The 14598-nt window shown below is 43.9% G+C and overlaps 1 protein-coding gene across 1 annotated transcript in view; it reads left to right on the forward strand.

The window, feature by feature from the left end:
* The window catches only part of LOC120928362 (vomeronasal type-2 receptor 26-like), a 55625-nt gene extending 53028 nt beyond the window's left edge, over positions 1–2597 (forward strand). The window contains exon 6 of the mRNA XM_040339480.1: positions 1577–2597. Coding sequence (XP_040195414.1) covers positions 1577–2561 — 985 coding nt within the window. The 3' untranslated portion in view covers positions 2562–2597. The remainder of the gene's footprint in view (positions 1–1576) is intronic.
* The last annotated feature ends 12001 nt before the right edge of the window (positions 2598–14598 follow it).

Consider the following 14598-nt stretch of genomic DNA (forward strand, 5'->3'; position numbering starts at 1 on the left):
GAAGTACATCTCTGCAATGTGTGCAAATTCCCCCTTGTTTTATTTGGCAAAATACCCTGCAAGTACAGACAGACAGCTTGTTGATCCCCACCAGAAATATACTTAGCTTCTAAGTCCAGTTGTAGACTGACAACAGTTTGTGGACTGAACCAATAACAACTGAGTACTGTGTGATACTTTTCTCATCTGCACTAACAGACACATGTTCAGGCCACGCTTTCTGGGTGTACACCTTTCTTCAAAGTCCAAACAGTACTACTGTGTAGGGATGAGCTTCGAGTTCGAGTCAAACTCATGTTCGACTCGAACATTGCCTGTTCGCCTGTTCAGCGCACAACGAACAATTTGAGGTGTTCGCGGTAAATTCGAAAAGCCGCGGAACACCCTGTTAAAGTCTATGGGAGAAATCTAAAGTGTTAATTTGAAAGGCTAATATGCAACTTATTGTCCTAAAAAGTGTTTGGGGACCTGGGTCCTGCCCCAGGGGACATGTTTGCATTGATACATGTCCCCTGGGGCAGGACCCAGGTCCCCAAACACTTTTTAGGACAGTACCTTGCATATTAGCCTTTAAAATTAGCACTTTAGATTTCAAACATTCGAGTCCCATAGACTTTAACGGGGTTTTAAAGTTCACACAAACATTTGGTGTGTTCGCAGGTTCTGGTGCGAACCAAACAGGGGGGTGTTCGGCTCATCCCTACTACTGAGATTCAGGTATGGCATTGATTTTAAGGGGAACCCCGTGCCAATATTTTTTTTTTTAAAACGGCTTGGGTTCCCATCCAAAATCCATACCAGACCCTTATCCGAGCATGCAGCCCGGCAGGTCAGGAAAGGTGAGATGACGAGCGAGATACCCCCCCCCCAGAACCAAAAGCCCTCAACATGGGGGGGGGTGATTTGACCTCCAACCCCTTGATGGGGACAAGGGCCTCTTCCCGACAACCCTGGGCTGTGGATGTTGGGCGTCTGCAAGCGGGGGTTTATGGGTATCTGGAAGCCTCCTTTAACAAGGGGGCCACCATATTCTCCCCCCTCCCCTTGTGAATGGATTTTTGACAAACCCTTTATTACAAAATAAAAAAAAACAGTGTTCCACCATCAAGCATAATGCCCGCCAGACCCGGAAAATAGAAAAAAACTAAAATGCTCCACCCCCTGGGAGGCCTCCCACCGTATGCCTGCTCTACGCTTTGTTGGATTTTATATAGGATATAAGATAGCAAATCATTTTCATGGTTTTTAGACAATTTAAATTGAAACTCCCCATTATCATTTTCTGCCTATAGCAATTTATTTGAGAATTCCTTTTTTCGTTTTTATTCTTTATCATGTCCCTATGGGCAGTCTCTACATATTGGAGTTCAAGTGAGTGATACTATCTATCTATCTATCTATCTATCTATCTATCTATCTATCTATCTATCTATCTATCTATCTATCTATCTATCTATATATCTATCTATCTATCTATCTATCTATCTATCTATCTCTACTGTATATTGTTAATTTAATGAGTCTAACATTTAAGTATATTTGAGCTTATTCTTATACGTATACCTTTAATTTTCAGACAATGCATAGCTGTGAGACAAAACAAGACATTTTGTTTTCTCAGAATCTCTGACCCCGATGCTCATTGTGTTTGTATTGTTCTCCCTGCAGACAGTGAAAACTGCATGAAATGTCCTGATGAAGAATGGCCAAATGAGAAGAAGGATCGTTGTGTTCCAAAACTGATGGAATTTCTCTCCTACACTGATGATCCGATTGTTTCAGTATTTTCAGCTGTCTCTCTACTCTGTTGTCTTCTGACTGGTTTAATATTGAGGATATTTATACATTACCGGGACACCCCCATTGTTAAAGCCAATAACCGGGACCTGAGCTATCTTCTCCTGGTCTCCATCATGCTGAGCTTCCTCTGTGTCTTCTTGTTCCTCGGCCATCCAGTAGATGTGACCTGCATGCTGCGTGTCACCTCTTTTGGTGTCATCTTCTCAGTTGCCGTCTCTTCTCTACTTGCCAAAAGTATCATGGTGTGTATTGCTTTTAAAGCCACCAAACCTGGGAGTCACTGGAGGAAATGGATGGGAACCAAACTGCCCAATTTTATCATGTGTGTCTTCTCATTGGTCCAAGTCATAATCTGTGTCACTTGGTTGTCTATTTCTCCCCCCTTCCAGGATCGGGACACTCACTCTTATCGGGGGAAGATAATCATTCAGTGTAATGAGGGTTCAGTTATCGGCTTCTACTCTGTCCTGGGAAATATGGGGCTTCTGGCAGCTGTGAGTTTCATTATCGCTTTTTTAGCCAGGACATTACCGGACAGTTTTAATGAGGCCAAGTACATCACCTTCAGCATGCTGGTGTTCTGTAGTGTCTGGATTGCCATGATCCCGGCCTATCTGAGCACCAGAGGGAAATACATGGTGGCTGTGGAGGTTTTTTCTATAATAGCATCAAGTACTGGACTTCTTGGCTGTATATTTTTCCCAAAATGTTACATAATTCTGTTCAGACCTGATCTGAATACAAAATTAGTAATCCGCTAATATGTATGGACTTACACTATGGGGTTGATTTACTAAAACTGGAGACTGCAAAATATGATGCAGCTCTGCATAGAAACCAATCAGCTTCCAGGTTTTTGTCAAAGCTTAAAGTGGATGTAAACCCTGCATACACCCAGTGAAGTGAACAGCCTCAGATGATACACAGAGATGAACCGAATCTCCCTACATAGGTTTTATATGTATATCTGCTGTCTTCACATTTATATACTGTTTAGAAAGTTGAGATCGTGTTAGGAGATTTTGTCTTCCTGGTTAACACCAAGTGTGATGTCTGGGCATACAGCCAAGATAGCTAACATTGCTGATTAGAGGAAAGGCACACACCCCCTCTCATCATAGGCAGAGACTCTCAGAGGTGTTTTGTAATAGGACCTGCTCTCTGCTACTCTATTTTAGCAACCTCCTCCGACAAAAGATTCAGGCTGCTTTTGTCTAAAAAGTCTGAGAATTTGTAAGGAGTTCTCAGGTTCATAACAGAGGAACTGTTGAGAAGAGAGCTATACTGTAAGACTTAACTCATTGAAAAGAGATAAAAAAATACTGCAGATATATGTGCCCAGCTCCAGTTTCATGAATCGGGTTTACATCCACTTGTCAGGTCACCTGTGGCCAGATGACAGATGCACCCCGTTGGAGTCAGGAGTGCACCACAAGGTAGTGAACCCTATGGCAGACTGCTGCGGATGGAACACAAAGTGGATATGGAGGGCAGGTCCACTGGAGCACAAACAGGGATCCCACAGGAATCTTGAGCCCAAGATTCCCCAGGGCACGGAGTCTAAGATTCAGCAGGTATTCACCGGAGTCCCCCAGCTCACGCTCCATAGGGCATAGAGGAGAGAGGGGAAGCAGCCACTCAGGATACAAGAGATAGTGAGGGGTAAACCAAGGTCAGGGCGACAAGCAGACAAAGATAAACAAAGGACAGGCCAAAGGTCAGGGTCACAAGAAAACAGGAATAGTCAGGGACAATCCAAGACCGGTACACAGAGATAAACATAGCACACGACAAGCAGGAACCACAAACACACAATGCTCGACAAACAACGTTGATCAGCAAGGCAGACCTGCAGTGCACTGGTTAATATAGAGTTCCTGATATGGCCTGGGGTGGAGCCATACAGGGAGGAGAGATGATAAAATCAGCCAGGTGAGAGTGTCTGGCCTTTAAGGTGAACACATGGAGAGGAAGGTAAGCTGCCAGACATGACTGCATATCCAGGACAGTACCCCCCTCTTATGGCCCCTCCCCTGCCTTGGCCCAGGCTTAAAGGGAAACCCCAGATGAAACTTCCTCAACAGACGAGGTGCAAATACCTCAGATGCAGCGATCCAAGACGCCTCCTCAGGACCAAACCCTCTCCAATGCACAAGGTACTGAAGAATGCCTCTGCAGAGCGATCCAGCGATTCAAGACGCCTCCTCAGGACCAAACCCTCTCCAATGCACAAGGTACTGAAGAATGCCTCTGCAGAGCCGAGAATCCAGAACTTCACTAACCTCGTAGTTTAGATTATCCTCAGAGACCTGAACCGAGGTAGGGAGAGGACGAGAGGATTTATTGAGGACCAAAAGCCTTTTAGGAATAAGCAAGGGCATGAGAGGATCAACAGGAATCTGAGGCGGGTCCCCCAGACCCTTAAAGATGAACTGGGCAGCTAGCACAGGATCATCAGACTGGGCAGAGGTCAGTGGAAATCAGAGGTCAGGTTGGTTAGAAGGTGACAAGTCACAGGAGTCAAGCTGGATAGCTGAAAGACAAGCAGAATGAGAATGGATTGAACCCCCTAGATAGGTTTGAATGGACGTAACAGTATTAGGGTGAGGTGAGGTTGCAGAAGGTCCTAAATAAGAAAAAGTAGGAGGCTCTCTGGGCATGGACTGAATTCAGCAGGTATTCATCAAAGCCTCTAGTGGTGAGGATGGCCTTAGCTGCAACTGAATCTAGGTCGCGGCCCCCAGAGTCCCCCAGCTCATGCTCCGTAGGGCATAGAGGAGAGAGGGGAAGCAGCCACTCAGGATACAAGAGATAGTGGGGGGTAAGCCAAGGTCAGGGCGACAAGCAGACAGGATAAACAAAGCACAGACCAAAGATCAGGGTCACAAGCAAACAGGAATAGTTGGGGACAAGCCAAGATCGGTCACAGAGATAACATAGCACACGGCAAGCAGGAACCCAATGCTTAACTGGTTAATATAAAGTTCTTGATATGGCCTGGGGTGGAGCCATACAGGGAGGAGACATGATCAAAGCAGCCAGGTGAGAGTGTCTGGCCTCTAAGGTGAACACATGGAGAGGAAGGTAAGCTGCCAGACATTACTGCATATCTATGCCACCACTTTAATTGAACAAGCTGAAGTTAGAAGCTGATTGACTACCATGCACAGCTGTACCAGATTTTGGACTCTCAGGTGTAAATCAACCCCTGTGTTACCAGTTGTTATAGCATTATCTCTATTATTGTTAATTTTAGTAATTTGCTAGTGTATTGAGAATGAGCACTGTTCAATTTTATTCCTCAATGAAGTGGAATCAAAGTTTCCAAAGGGGGGCAAAGTATCCAAAATATTCTAAAGAAAATTAAGATTTCACTCACCACATTCCACAAAGATAAATAATGAACACGTTCTTCTAAACAACTGATTGTAATGTAATTTTCATAGTGACAAGGGTCACGTTAAATATATTGTATGTATATGTATCCAGCTATTTTAATAAATATATTTTGCTTGGAGTATTCTAAAATTATATTTTTTATTAGTTAAATTTGAAGAGAGCATGCGCTCAGTATTTCACCTTTAAAGCGGGGGTTCACCCAAAAAAAATAATTCGAACATTACATTAAGCTCCATTCCGACATTGACTGTACGCTGATGTTTTTTTTTTTTGCCGTACATACCGTTATATCTTTATTTCCCCCCCCGTCTTCCGGGTATGAATCCCGCGGGAGTGGGCGTTCCTATGCACAGGCTAATTGATTGACGTATGACATAAGCTTCCCCCGCTGCGCATACGGCCGCGCCACAAGTTGCCGAAAGAAGCCGGACTGCGAGTCGGCTCTATACGGCGCTATACGGCGCCTGCACACCGACGTTCTGCTTCTTTCGGCAACTTGTGACGTGGCCTTATGCGCCGCGGGGAAGCTTATGTCATACGTCAATCAATTAGCCTGTGCATAGGAACTCCCACTCCCGCGGGATTCATACCCGGAAGCAAACCAAACCGGGGGGTGTTCGGCGACATCATGTTGACATTAGACGACCCAACACGATCACTACCAGCTGTATACCAGGTCCTGAACGAATTTAACACAATCTCCTTTTATAAAGTAAACTAAACCAAATCCAATTTCTTGGGCATAAATACTGACAACACCCTGCAGAGAACTTTACAATCCCAGATCTAATACCCTTGGGCATCCAACTCATTGTCATATCTAGAAATTACGCTGACTTACCCCCTGTCCAACTTATACAAGGAGAATTTTGCCCCATTACTAAAAGAAACTCAAAAAGAAAACTACTAAAATGTGTAAACTATATTTGTCATGGGCAGGAAGACTGGCGGCTTTTAAAACGTCTATACTCGCCGTTTGATAGAGTGAGATGGCCCTTTCTAAGAGCATCTCTTCACCAGATAGGTCTAGACCCAAAACTTTTGAACAAAATAATGTCTCTTTACACCAGCCCCTCAGCGAAGGTAACAGTCAACGGGAGTCCTCTGAGGCTTTTGAGATCAGGAACGGCACAAGACAGGGGTGCCTGTTGTCCCCACTACTATTCGTGCTTACTGTCGAACATCTAGCCCAAGCCATTCGCAACAACGACAATATTCATGGGACCCCTACCCCCTCAGCTCAAAGAAAGCTGTCACTATATGCAGACGACCTGCTCCTTTATGTTATGCAAATGCACACTAACATCCCCGCTCTTCTCCAGGAGCTTGACCACTTTGAAGCACTCAGTAATTTCAAACTGAATATCACCAAAACAGAAGCCCTAAATATCTCCCTCTCCCCGACCACCGCATCCTTAGTCCAAAGAAAATTTCCATTCCACTGGCAATTACACTCGATTAAATACCTAGGGGCAGAGATTCCCAGGGACCCGCACGACATATATGCATTGAATTACAGTCCATTATTGACCAAAATTAGACGCTCACTGGAATCCTGGCATCTCCTCAAACTCTCATAGCTTGGACGTATGAATATCCTTGAGATGGATATTATCCCTAAATTTCTATATCTGTTCTAAACTCTTCCCATCCTCCTCCCTAAGGCACTTAGTTCCCTAGCAGTCAAGTTCATCTGGCAGCACCACCCCTCCAGACTTAAACATAAAATTCTGTGTGCCTCCAAAATACAAGAGGGCATCGGTCTTCCCGGCTTTCAATTATACCATTCCTCAGCTATCTTCAAGAGACTCCTCGAATGCTTCCCCCGTCCTTTAACCAGGTCATTAACGATCATTGTGCAGGACATGACACAAGTAGACCTTCAGGCCCTCCTATGGGGATACAATGTTTAATTTCGCTCAATGAATGGTATTTCCCCTCTGACATTGGTGTTTCCCCTCTGACATTGCGGTACAGCAAGCAAACCACCTTTGCCTTCTCCGCAGACCCAAGCCTACTGTCCCCCATATTTGACAGTCCAGCACTTCTCGCCTACAACATTCAAGAACTTTGCTGTTCTTATACAAGAGAGCAGTGGCCCACTGCTAGACAGTTTGTCCACCCTGCCACAGGCCATTTCCGACCACAACCAGACATACAAACCCCTACCCAAATTGACTGTTTTTTCATGGTGTCTCTAACACAACATAGCAAGATGCTACATCTCTCAGGACAGGTACACAGACCACTCACGACATATGAGGTCTCTCTCAAACCCCCAAATACCCTCTCTCTTTGATATAGAAGGAAATACAGGCCTATATGTACAGCTCACTCCCTAACTTCACGCTGATGTGGTCCAGAGATCTAGGTGCAGAGATACCCCCGGAACAATGGTATACCTCATTCACACTTACACACAATTCATCCATTTCTGGGTTTTCACAAGTGCAACCGGGTTCGCCCCTTCTGGGACAAAGTCTTTTATGTTTATAATGATATGTACAATGTCTCATTTGTGCCCTCTCCTTCTATGGCTCTTTTATCCATCCTACCAGGCCCCAATAAATCTCACAAGAAAAACCTCCTCGGATTATTTTTATCTGCAGCCCGCCATGTGACATCACAACACTGGAAAACTGAAACCATCCCTCCTATCACTGGCTGGAGAGATATCCTTAACGACACTGTTAGCCAGATTCAGAGAGACTTAGGCTGGCGTATCAGTAGATACGCCAGCCTAAGTCTGAATGTGCGCACGCGCTAATTTAAGCGTATTCTGGTAACCAGATACGCTTAAATTAGGCTCAGATACGAGCGGCGTAAGTGTCTTACACCCTCGTATCCTAAAGTGTAATTTTTAGGCTGACCACTAGGTGGCGCTTCCATTGCGGTCGGCGTAGAATATGTAAATCAGTAGATACGCCTATTCACGAACGTACGCCCGGCCGACACAGTACAGATATGCCGTTTACGTAACGCATTAGCGGCCTAAAGTTATTCCATCAAATAGATGGAATAGTAATGTTAAGTATGGCCGCCGTTCCCGCGTCGAAATGAGAAAATGTTACGTTGTTTGCGTAAGTCGTCCGTGAATAGGGATTTACGTCGTTTACGTCCACGTCGAAATCAATAGGCCCGTGCGGCGGACTTAGCCGCAATGCACACTGGGAAATGTAGGCGCACGGCGCATGCGCAATTGCAAAAAAACGTCAATCACGTCGGGTCAAGCATAATTATCATAAAACACGCCTTAAGCTACGCCGCCGCAAGTATGCGCTCGCCATCCTGAATCTAGCTATATGCTTATGGAAGAGATGCAGGCAAAGATAGGGGATACGTGGGATAAACACAAGCAGATGTAGTACCTATGGCTTCACCACTCATCCTCCCACCTCCTCCTCAACAGGATTTCCACTTGAGGAATGGGTCCCTGGTTGCACAAATACAGGAGGAACCTCAACAGAGAAGGTTTGGACACTTCCCACAGGGCTTAATGTATAGGAATTCTTGAATTTTCTAGACATTTATGGATGAGTCCCCCCCCCCCCACTGTTATTCCTTCTTTTTCCAGACCTCGCTCCCAAACTCGCTCCTAAGGACAGTGGGCACAGTATTGTAGGTTATTGGGTTGTTTTATTATAATGTTCTGTATGATAAGCGGTATGTGAGAACCGTTTCCCCCGCCCCTCCCTCCCCTTTTTCTTTCTTCATTCTGTATCCCCCCCTCCTTATTCATGTTATTGTTTCATTTTTAAATTAATAAAAATATATTCAACCTTAAAATGTCTATACTCCCCAAGATTTAGTATGTCTTTAGGATGCTGTCAATCCAAATCCCACTCAATTTCTTTAAAACTATACAGAAAATAATCTCTAAGTTTTTATGGTCCAGTGGCAAATCCAGGTGCACTCACGATACAATATGGAGGCATAGAAGGGCAGGAGGCATGGGGGTGCCTGATATTCAGGATTACTACACAGCTACATTACTAGACCAACTCAGGTTCTGGTTTACGCAACCTAACCTCAAACCATGGTGTACCCTAGAGCAGGAAGCTGTACCACTAGGCAGCCTATAATCACTTCTGCAAGCCAATGCAATATCTTCTAATATCAAAACAGGCATGGACCACCCCACAATATCGGTCTCCATACTAGCATGGAAATGCTTTATACAATATGGTAACCAATCGGCCAAACAAATAAAGGTCCCAATCCACTTGGGCACGTTGAGATTCATTAATCCCAGTATAGCAACTCCCAGATGGGAAGCAAGGAGGATAAAATAAATTTCAACTATTCTTAGGAAAGGCAAACTCATTTCCTATGAAGAATTGTCCTCCAGTTTTACTTTACCAAAAGGAGAATTTCTAACTTATGCCCAACTAAAATCCACATTGCTGCCCAATCCTGATCTCTCAAGAAGCGTGGCAATATTGGTGTTCTCCAAAACCCCAAACAGAAGGGCATTTCCATTTTCTATAATTGTCTACACAACAAACTCACTTTCAAAGTATCCAACCCCATGCTCAAATGGGCAACGGAACTTAATGTCACCATCACAAAGTACCAGTGGCAAAAGACGATTGTGAATAACATGTCTGCTTCTAAATGCACTACATATTGGGAGATGGCACAGAAAATCCACCTTAGATGGTACTACACACCATACATGTTGGATAAATTTAAGTCCAAGAAATCTAATCAAATAGCTGGATTCAGGTAGATTGCCGCAACTTTAAGGCGGCGAAGCGTACCGTATTGACGCTACGCCGCCTTAAGTCAGAGAGGCAAGTACTGTATTCACAAAGTACTTGCCTCCTAACTTACAGCGGCGTAGCGTAAATGGGGCCGGCGTAAGCGCGCCTAATTCAAATTAGGCTGAGGGGGCGTGTTTTATGTTAATGGGGGGTGACCTGACGTGATTGACGTTTTTTACGAACGGCGCATGCGCCGTCCGTGTACATATCCCAGTGTGCATTGCTCCAAAGTACGCCGCAAGGACGTATTGGTTTCGACGTGAACGTAAATTACGTCCAGCCCTATTCACGGACGACTTACACAAACAACGTCAAATTTTAAAATTTTGACGCGGGAACGACGGCCATACTTAACATTGACTAGTCCAGCTATTTGATGGAATAACTTTACGCCTGAAACGGCGTATCTTTACTGCAACGGGCGCATGTACGTTCATGAATAGGCGTATCTAGTCATTTACATATTCTACGCTGGACTCAACGGAAGCGCCACCTAGCGGCCAGCCTAAATATTGCACCCTAAGATACGACGGTGCAGTCTGTCGTATCTTAGCTAGGTTTAAGTGTATCTCAGTTTGAGAATACACTTAAACTTAGGACGGCGCAGATTCCGAGTTAGGTCGGCGTATCTACTGATACGCCGGCCTAACTCTCTCTGAATCTAGCTAAATGTTGGCAAAGTTGTGGCCTAGTGGTCACTCTATCTCATATGTTGTGGTTCTGCCCTAACATACGTAGCTACTGGAACTCAGTGTTTAAACTCATAACAAAATTGATGGGGTTCTTAACTAGGCCCAACGTCAGGCTGGCTATCCTTAGCACTGAAATATAAATATTTCCCCCTGATCTTAGACACGTGGTCATGCATACACTTTTTGCCACACGTTTAATACTCATAAGGAAATGGAAGTCTGATCTAGCCCGAACACTGGTGAGATAATCAATCTTATCTCTGAGGCCTTGTACACACGATCAGTCCAAACTGATGAAAACGGACTGAAGTTCAGTTTCATCAGTCCAAACCTACCGTGTGTATGCCCCATTGGACTTTTGTCCTTCATACCAAAGTTTTAGAACTTGCTTTAAAATCGGACTGATGGACGCCTGACCGATCGGTCAAAACCGATGGTTAGTGCGCAAAAGCATCGGTTCAAAACCCGCACATGCTCAGAATCAAGTCGACGCATGCTTGGAAGCATTGAACTTTGTTTTTTTCAGCATGTCGTTGTGTTTTACGTCACCACGTTGAACTTGATTTTTTTTTTAACTGATGGTGTGTACGCACATCAGACCATCAGTCTGCTTCATCGGTGAACCGATGAAACTGAACTTCAGTCTGTTTTCATCAGTTTGGACTGATCGTGTGTACAGGGCCTGAGACTTACTCCTTAGAACAAATAATGGCGTAGAAACATGGCGGTTTACCTAAATTCTGTAAGCAATGGTCTAATAATAATATCATACAATCCCAAATACCCAATTCTATACCCACAGTTGATTCAGAAGAAGGCAAAAAAAACCAGAAGATCACAATCCAATTTGCTACAGCAGGGGAAGAAATTCCTTCCTGATCCCCAGAGAGGCAATCAGATTTTCCCTGTATTAACTTTACCTATAAATGTTAGTACCCAGTTATATTATGTACATTTAGGAAAGAATCCAGACCTTTCTTAAAGCAAACTATTGAGCTGGCCAGAATCACCTCTGGAGGGAGTCTATTCCACATTTTCACAGCTCTTATTGTGAAAAAAAATATTCTCCGCCTTTACTTGTCATCAGTCGGTCTGGTGACGTGTACTCAATGACAGACAGTATCATTGTTACATCTCCATTTTTTAATCCTATTTATATTTTATTCTGTACATCGTGATACTTTTGATCTGTATTTATACTATGTAATAAATGTATATATTTTTATGATTTTTTTAGTTTATTTTTTGTTGCCTTGAAAATCCCGCCTTTTTTCCATTTTTCACTGTGAAGAAACCGTTCCGTATTTGGAGATGAAATATCTTTTCCTCTAGATGTAAAGAGTGCCCCCTTGTCCTTCGTGTTGACCGTAAAGTGATTAACTCAACACCAAGTGTAAAGTGAATAACTCAACACAATATTCACAATATATTTGTACATGTTGATCATATCCCCCCTAATTATCCTCTTCTGAATCAATTTAGTTCCTCTAATCTTTCCTCATAGCTGAGCTCCTCCATGCCTCTTATCAGTTTGGTTGACCTTCTCTGCACTTTCTCCAGTTCCCCAATATCCTTTTTGAGAACTGGTGCCCAAAACTGAACTGTATATTCCAGATGAGGTCTTACTAATGATTTGTACAGGGGGGCAAAATGGTATTCTGTCTCATTACACATAGAAGTCCTTCTAATCAAGCTATCGGACCAATCCCTGTTGACTCATTTTCAAGTCCTCATTTGCATGGCTAAGAGGACCTGAAGGAGGACTATATGTACTTTACAATTGACCAATAGGAAAGCGGTTGTTGGGGGTGGGATGTTCCAAATTCTGTATAAAAGTGTGTTGTGTGCTTCCAATAAAGGTCTTCCTGTTTGAACTTACATACAGTCTGCCTGGTGTTTGTTCTAATGGATTCCGAACGGCACATAGCTGTATTTCGGATCCCGGAGCCTTGGATGACCGAACCATCAGACGTTTCAATCTGCAATCTGATCCAATAGTAGCAGAGGAGTGTCGGGAGAGCGGAAGCGAGCGAGCAAGGGTCTCGTTACAATACCTGCTTCCCGATTGGCCGGGAGGAGGGTCAGTGTTGCAACACCGAATTTTCATTCGCTATTGCAACACACCTGGGTGGGCTCCAGACTAAATGCTCTGCGTCTCGTGTCCACCCTAGTTTGAAGCCTATTAGAGCCTCTGGCTCTAATCAGGGTCTTAAAAAAAAAACTGCCCGCTCTAATTAATATGCCCGGTTTACCCGAAAGAGGCCGGACACATGAATAGGGGGCGTCAGTGGTGGCCGTGTGTAGATTTATGCTATGCATGAATCTATCCACTGCATATAGGGGTGGAGAGGATAGGGGGTGTTGCCCGGGCGCCCCTAATGGACGGGATGCTCCGGAGTCAAAATATAAGTAGTTTCCTAATTGACACTTATTTATTTATTTATTTATTTAAAATGCTTATTGAGAGCGCAGTCATTACCAGCAGGCCTCGATGCGCTCATAGAACCAACATATAAAATACAGAACACATCTCTCATTACTATAAGATAACAATATAAAATCACATAATAACATTTAAAAAAGCTAAAATACCATACTAATACTACTATCTTACCCTAATTAGGGCCATACACTTGAACAAATAGGAAAGTTTTTAAAAACGTCCTGAATTTTAATAGATCCTTCTCACGTCTTATATATAGAGGTAGAGAATTCCAGAATATTGAGCCCTGCGCATCCAACGTCCTCCCTCCACATTTAGTTCTTCTAAATTTAGGGACAGTCAGATTGGCCTGATCAGCAGATCTCAGTGATCTGTTGGGAACGTAACAGGTAAATTTTTCTTGCAGATACCCTGGGCCTATCTTATGGATGGCTTTATGGACGATACAACCCACTTTGAACAAGACCCGCTCAGCCACCGGTAGCCAATGCAGGGCTTTCAGAGACGGTGTAATATGGTCCCGATGACCCACACCCGTTAATAACCTAGCTGCAGCGTTTTGGATCAGTTGAAGCTTATGCAGAAGGGTTTTTGGACACCCCATGTATAACGTGTTACAATAGTCCAGCCGACTACCAATAAAAGCATTGATCACTTGGACTTTATCCACCTCTTCAATGAAATGCAATGTAGAGCGCAGGAGTTTCAGTTGGTAATAACATGCGCTCACCACCTGATTTACCTGCGCCTTCAGTGACAATTTGGAATCCACAATGATTCCCAAGTTCCGAACCTGGGTAGCCAGGGTCGGGGATGGCATAAACGAAACCGGCCAAGAAGGAAAATCAGTCACACTGGTTTTGCTCTGATTACTGATAATAATACATTCTGTTTTTGAGCCATTAAGTTTTAAATAATTGGCTCCCATCCAGGACTGTATTTCACTTGTGTCTTGCTATGCAGTTTGTCAGCTTTTCCTATTCCATCCCTACAACAGCTTCCATTACACTAGTTCTTAAGGCTGCTCTGTGCCACCCTTTATAGTGAGGTGTCTGGTAAATATAAAGCCCCCATTAATGGCACTCCTGAGCAAGCTATCATTACAATGAATTTGGGTGAATGATTTACCATATTAGTTCCACAGATCTGATATAACTGATCCTCATCCCTAATATATAGTCCAGACAGTAATGTTCAAAAAAAGATGGCACCACCCTTCTGGGCAGAAAAGCAGAACAAGCCATTATCAAGGGAGTACTATGCTCTCTGTAAGGGGGTAATAAATACCTGGAAGTTTTACTTTGACACATTGTTATTTACTTTGAAGTTGGTTGGAACATGTTTGTTGTTTTTGGAGATTGAGGCCCCATACACACCATAGAATCCATCCGCAGATAAATCCCAGCAAATGGGTTTCTGCGGATAGATCCTATGGTGTGTACACGCCAGCGGATCTGTTTCCGCGGAGAAATCTCCCCTGGGATGCAGTGGCGGCTGGTGC

Source organism: Rana temporaria, chromosome 1, assembly GCF_905171775.1.
Source record: "Rana temporaria chromosome 1, aRanTem1.1, whole genome shotgun sequence".
In the NCBI taxonomy this organism is placed as follows: Eukaryota; Metazoa; Chordata; class Amphibia; order Anura; family Ranidae; genus Rana; species Rana temporaria.